The sequence below is a fragment of the Palaemon carinicauda genome, chromosome 34 (assembly GCF_036898095.1).
Source record: "Palaemon carinicauda isolate YSFRI2023 chromosome 34, ASM3689809v2, whole genome shotgun sequence".
Taxonomy (NCBI): Eukaryota; Metazoa; Arthropoda; class Malacostraca; order Decapoda; family Palaemonidae; genus Palaemon; species Palaemon carinicauda.
Window position 1 is genome coordinate 1,645,053 of NC_090758.1, and position 7,026 is coordinate 1,652,078.

At 42.6% G+C, this 7,026-nt stretch overlaps 1 protein-coding gene across 1 annotated transcript in view; it reads left to right on the plus strand.

The window, feature by feature from the left end:
- The window catches only part of LOC137626533 (antifreeze protein Maxi-like), a 67,035-nt gene extending 63,529 nt beyond the window's left edge, over nt 1-3,506 (plus strand). Inside the window, exons 2-3 of the mRNA XM_068357577.1 lie at nt 2,635-2,814; nt 2,908-3,506. Coding sequence (XP_068213678.1) covers nt 2,635-2,814; nt 2,908-3,506 — 779 coding nt within the window. The remainder of the gene's footprint in view (nt 1-2,634; nt 2,815-2,907) is intronic.
- The last annotated feature ends 3,520 nt before the right edge of the window (nt 3,507-7,026 follow it).

Here is a 7,026-nt window from a genome sequence, read left to right on the forward strand (position 1 = left end):
AAGCTGAGTATAGTTGTTCCAGGTCAAATCTGATCTGTTACCCTTCCAAAGATGATAGGCCTCCTGTTTCTCCAAATAAGCACGTCTACAATCATCACTGAACCACGGTTTGTCCTTCACTCAGTACCTTGGCACACGAGAAGGGATACGCCTATCAATTATGTTGACTAGATTCTCATTCAAAGGGACAACAGGATCTACACTATTATATAATTGTGACCAATTCAAGCACAAAAGATCATGTAAAATCCCATTCCAGTCTGCTTGGGATTTCATATAAATTTTACAAGAATATGATATATCAGGGACAGGCTGCTCAGTCTTCACTAATAATGAAATCAAGGCATGATCAGATGTCCCGACTGGAGAACCAACCTTACTAGTTATAACGCCAGGGGAGTCAGTGTATACGAGGTCCAAGCAATTACCAGACCTGTGAGTAGCTTCATTTATGATTTGCTCACAGCCTGATTCAGAGGCAAAGTCTAAAGCTCTTAGGCCATGGCGATCGGTAGGAGAGATAGAACTTAACCACTCCCTATGGTGAGCATTAAAATCACCAACAAAGACAAAAGAAGCCTTTCTATCATCTTCTTGTATCTTAGCCATAATGGTAAGAAGACAATCGAAGATAGAATCATCTATGTCTGGATTCCGGTAGATCGAACACAAATAAAAGTTGTTATGCGTGCCACAAACTTTTATTACCTGAATCTCATGACATCCACATTGATAGCAGGACTTATGAGAAGCAGGGTACTCGGTCCTAATATACACCGCCATTCCCCTGGCCCTAGGGATGGCATCACGTTTTCAACATTATTGGCTTCTTAAAACCAGTTATAAGGAGCTCAGATGAGTGCCCTCATATTAGAAACCAAAGTTTCTGAGCACAAAAGAATATCATACTGTCTGGACGCAACTGTAAGGTCTTGGATATTTGCATGAAGACCACGAATATTGCAATACAGAAGACGACATTGACGAAATCTAGGACGTACTGGTCCCGGATTTCGCTCAATGTCTCCAGACAGCATAAGAATTAATAGAAATAAAAAAGAGACAGCATACTTAAAAAGTAGATTAACAAGAATTATAACAAAAACAATACGTACAGAATTATAAACAAAGTGATTGATGATACCCATAGACTATAGTAAAAAGTCGGAAAAACTGGTCAACATGGAGGAGCCGATACACCATGCAAGGCTAAATACCCTCCAGGATAGCCACTTCAACTGAAGGGAGGACAGTAAGGATGGTTTTGAGAAGAAAAATAATCAGAAAAAGGAAAAGACAACCTCTTGATAAACCACCAGGCATCCATGGCCCTTCTATTAAGCCTGCCCAACACACCATTTCAAAAAAAAACAAGAGGAAGAAAAAAAAAATAAGATAGAATAGTGTGCCTGAGTGTACCCTCAAGCAAGAGAACTCCACCCCAAGACAGTGGAAGACCATGGTACAGAGGCTATGGCACTACCCAAGACTAGAGAACAGTGATTTAATTTTGGAGTGTCCTTCTCCTAGAAGAGCTGCTTACCACAGCTAAAGAGTCTCTTCTACCCTTACCAAGAGGAAAGCACACTGAACAAATTGCAGTACAGTAATTAACCCCTTGGGTGAAGAATTGTTAAGTATCTCATTGTTGTCAGATGTATGAGGAAAGACGAGAATATGTAAAGAATAGACCAAACTATTCTGTGTAAGTGTAGGCAAAGAAAAAATAAGCCGTGACCAGAGAGAGGGATCCAATGCATTACTGTCTGGCCAGTCAAAGGATCCAATACTTCTCTAGTGGTAGTATCTCAACGGGCGGCTGGTGCCCTGGCCAACCTACTACCAGTCTTACGTCTCTTGCATATACCTTCAGTAGATTACAAGCTTTGGCAGCAGGAAGTGGATGATTCCTTCCTTTGGGATGAAAAGTCTGTGGAGACGCAGCTATGGGGCCTTGGACAAATCTCTTGATTGGATAAGCTTCGTTAGATCCTCATCTCTAGGGTGCCTTATTCCGATTCACAACGCCCAGTTGACATTTTCTTTCACAAATATCCCCAATCACACCAAGTTGAGTTTATATATTACACAATTTCACAATGGTGTTGGCTTCTCTAAATAAATGGCTTATTTTGAGGCACTATGTAAAACGCATGTCACTATATATATATATATATATATATATATTTATATATATATATATGTATATATATATGTCTATATATATATATATATATATATGTATATAAATATATGTATATATATATACATATATATGTATATATATGTATATATATATATATATACATACATATATATATATATATATATTTCCATATATATATATATATATATACATATAAATATATATACATATATATAAATATATATATATATATATATATACATATATATATATATATATATATGTATGTATGCATATATATATATATATATATAAATATATGTATATATATATATATATATATATATAAATATGTATATATAATATATATATATATATTTATATATATATATATATACATCCTCTAGTTACTGCTAGTGAAACACGTGTTAGTGGAAGCGAAAAACGTGTTACTGCAAGTAAAACACGTGTTACTGGAAATGAAGCAGGCGTTACTGCAAGACTAGCAGGTGTTACTGCAAATGAAGCAGGTGTTACTGCAAGTGAAACACGTGTTACTGCAAATGAAGCAGGTGTTACTTCAAGAGTAGCAGGTGTTACTGCAAGTGAAACATGTGTTACTGTAAATGAAGCAGGTGTTACTACAAGAGTAGCAGGTGTTACTGCAAGTAAAACACGTGTTACTGCAAATGAAGCAGGTGTTATTGCAAGATTAGCAGGTGTTACTGCAAGTAAAACACGTGTTACTGCAAATTAAGCAGCTGTTACTACAAGAGTAGCAGGTGTTAGTGCAAGTGGAGCAGGTGTTATTACCAGTGAAGTAGGTGCTACTCTAAGTGTAGCTGGTGTTACTACAAGTGAAGCAGGTGTTACTGCAAGTGAAGCGGGTGTTATTGTAAGTGCAGCAGGTGTTACTGCAAGTATAGCAGGTGTTACGGCAAGTGAAGAACGTATCAGTGAAAATGAAGCAGGTGTTACTGCAAGTGTAGCAGGTGTTACTGCAAGTGTAGCAGGAGTTACTGCAAGTGAAGCAGGTGTTACTGCAAGTGAAGCGGGTATTACTGCAAGTGAAGCAGGTGTTATTGTAAGTGCAACAGGTGTTACTGCAAGTATAGCAGGTGTTACGGCAAGTGAAGAACGTATCAGTGAAAATGAAGCAGGTGTTACTGCAAGTGTAGCGGGTGTTACTGCAAGTGTAGCAGGTGTTACTGCAAGTGTAGCGGGTGTTACTGCAAGTGTAGCAGGTGTTACTGCAAGTGAAGCAGGTGTTACTGCAAGTGAAGCGGGTATTACTGCAAGTGAAGCGCGTGTTACTTTAAGTAAAGCACGTGTTAGAACACGTGGACAGAGGAGTGTCTAGTTTTAGTGCTAAATGGATCTGAAACTTATCAATATTAAAATTTTGAAAAGGTGTTTTTATAATGTTATGAGAATCTTGAAACTAAATCATATTTTGTTATATTCAATCAACATTTATGAACAGATGGAACTTCAGGTAATAAATTCAAAGTCACTAACTCAAAAGATTATAGAAAGATATTATTTTCTAATTCAACATATTACAAAAAATAATAATTTCGATAAACACAGGAGATTCATATAAAGGTTGATGAGAAATCCGAAACTAAAAACTATTTCCAAGTCAAGAGATTTCCAAACTCAAAAAAAAACTATAGATTTAGTCTTTTCAACGTTAGAGTTATTTCAAAACTCAATTGTGTCCTGATATTCAAGTCGATTTCATAAACTCAGGAATATGAAACCTCAAAAACCCCAGCATCCAATATTGATCTCTATCTCAGATTCATCTCCCTAAAATAGAGCATCTCTCTCTCTCTCTCTCTCTCTCTCTCTCTCTCTCTCTCTCTTAAGAGGAAGGGAAGACTCATGATGGGCCTGGAAGTTGATATGAAAATTAAGGTGAGAAGAAAATTTGGAAAAGGGGATTTTGAAGGAGAGCATTTCTGATAGAGAGTAATATTCATAGATTTTATATATGTATGTATATATATATATATATATATATATATGCGTGAAAATCACAGGAAAACATGATGCTCAGATGCAGAAAAACCACAGGGAAAATGAAAATACGATATTGTGACGGTGCTGAGTAAGGTTGTGAACTCAAGGGAAGGTTGGAAACGACTGAGTTATATTATTGTAGTACTCTCTCCTTATATACAAAACCTCAAGGCAACAGAACATAACAAGTTCACAAGACAGACAATATTACAGAGAAAAACCAGACATGAATTTTCATGTTCGTTTTAGTGCGAGGGAAGAGCGAAGATACAAGCATAATACATACAAAAGGAATTATGTACAATTGTGTGAAACACGGTTGGTACATGGCCCCCCCCCCCCCCCTAAAAATGACATGATGTACATGTTAAATAGGGCGCCCTGATCTAGAGAGGCGAACTGTAGGCGGGTCATCTGGCAGAAGATAAGCAGGTTTTAGACGATCAATGGAGACCCAGTCTTCTTTGCCCCGAATGTTTAGGAGGAATGCTTTCGGACTGCGTCGGATCACAAGGATAGGGCCTGTGTAAGGGGGCGTTAGTGGTGGCTTGCTTGTGTCGTTGTGCAGGAAGACGTGCGTTGGTATGTGATGCTTCGCTGGGGGCTTGTAAGTTTGGCGGCACGGAGTAAATTTTCCCACGACGTGACGTATGCGCTGGAGATCGTCGGAGGAGGTTGTAGAAGGAAAAAACTCGGCAGGGACGACCAACGGGTCGCCATACACCATTTCAGCTGCCGAGACGTCGAGGGCGTCTTTAGAAGTGGTCCTTAGTCCCAGGAGGACCCAGGGAAACTGAGTAAACCAGTTGAAATCCTTGCAGCGGGGACATCAAAGCGGCTTTGAGGGGTGCGATGAAAACGTTCAACCATTCCATTGGCAGCGGGGTTGTAGACCGTTGTCTGATGTAGGGTGATGCCCAGGAGATTCGCTAATGACGTCCACAATTGAGAGGTGAAAGTGGTTCCCCTGTCAGAAGTAATATGCTCAGGGATACCGAATCTTGAAATCCATCCAGAGAGTAAGGCAGATGTACATGAGGCGGACGTTGCAGTTTCGATGGGAATGGCTTCAGGCCAACGAGTGGAGCGGTCGATGACAGTAACCAGGTAACGATGTCCTTGTGATGTGGGTAGGGGGCCTACAACATCGACGTGAATGTGTGCGAAACGACGCTGAGGTTGAGGAAAGGTGCCCACTCCTGAATCCGTGTGTCGATGTACTTTGGAAGTTTGGCAAGAAGTACAGGCGCGGACCCAATCCTTAGCATCCTTAGAAATGCCGTGCCAAATGAACTTTGCCTTCAGCAGCTGTGCAGTAGAACGGCATGAGGGATGTGAAAGGCCGTGAATGAAATCAAACACCTGTCGGAGCATGAGAGCAGGAATCCAAGGTCGCGGTCTACCAGTACTGACGTCACAGAGGAGGGTGGTGTTGGAGTCTTCAAGGGGAAAGTCTTCCCAGCGGAGGGACGTGCAGGATGTCCTACAAGCTTGATACTCTGGATCTTGTTGTTGGGCTTCAGCCAGGGCGTTGTAATCCAATCCCAGTTGAAGGGCAGCCAACGTGTTTCTTGACAGGGCATCGGCAACGGGATTCATTTTCCCAGGGACGTATTGGAGGGTGCAATTGTATTCAGCCACGGCGGAGAGATGTCGGCGTTGACGGGTGGACCAGGTGTCAGACTGTCGAGTGAAGGCGTGCACCAGAGGCATATGGTCTGTGCGAATGACGAAGGGCGCACCTTCTAAGAAATGGCGAAAGTGACGGACAGCCGAGTGCACCGGCAGCAATTCTCGATCGAAGGTAGAATAACAAGATTCTGCCTTGGACAGTTTTCTGCTAAAGATGGCCAATGGGCGGGGCAAGCCTTTGACCACCTGCTCGAGTACTGCACCAATAGCGACGTCGCTGGCATCGGTGGAGAGAAGGAGAGGGGCGTGTGGGATAGGAAAAGTGAGAGCTGCAGCAGTTGATAGGGCCTGTTTTGCATTGCAGAAGGCTGCTTCTTGAAGGGGACCCGGGTCCACTTCAGGTCCTTCGGCTTGCCCTTAAGGGAGGCGTAGAGGGGAGCAAGAGTGGTGGCAATGGCTGGCAGAAGACGGTGATAATAGTTGATCATGGCCAAGAATTCCTGCAGAGCTTTGACGATCGAGGGCACGGGGAAGTTCTGAACGGCTGCTACCTTCTCAGAAGGGGGTGGACACCTTCAGGAGTGATGCGGTGCCCTAAGAACGATACTTCGTTGGGGCCAAAGGTACACTTGTCGTACCGGACTACAAGGCCGTTCTGTTGCAGGCGGTCGAGCACGATGCGCAGGTGACGGAGGTGTTCCTCTTTTGAGGAGGAGAACACAAGAATGTCGTCCACATAACATACACAGAAAGGGACGTCCCCTAAGATGCCATCCATGAGACGTTGAAACGTTTGCCCCAGCATTACGAAGGCCAAAACAGGAGTAATTGAAGGTGTATATACCAAACGGAGTGGTGATGGCGGTCTTGGGATGTCTTTTGGGTTCATAGGCACCTGATAATACCCCTTCAGGAGGTCGAGCGTACAGAAAACCTTCGCTTTGTGCCGATAGGAGGTCTCGACGGCAATGTTTGCGAGGGGGTAGTGATCCGGTTCTGTTTGCATGTTCAGGCGCCTGTAATCCCCGCACGGACGGAGGGAGCCGTCTTTCTTCAGAACGATGTGTAAGGGCGACGACCATGGGCTGGAGGCCTTTTGGCAAAGGCCCATTTTCTCCATTTCAGCGAACGTCTGTTTGGCGGCTGCCAATCATTCCGGTGCCAGACGTCTGAATTTTGCGAAGACTGGTGGTCCCGTCGTCTTGATATGGTGATAAATACCG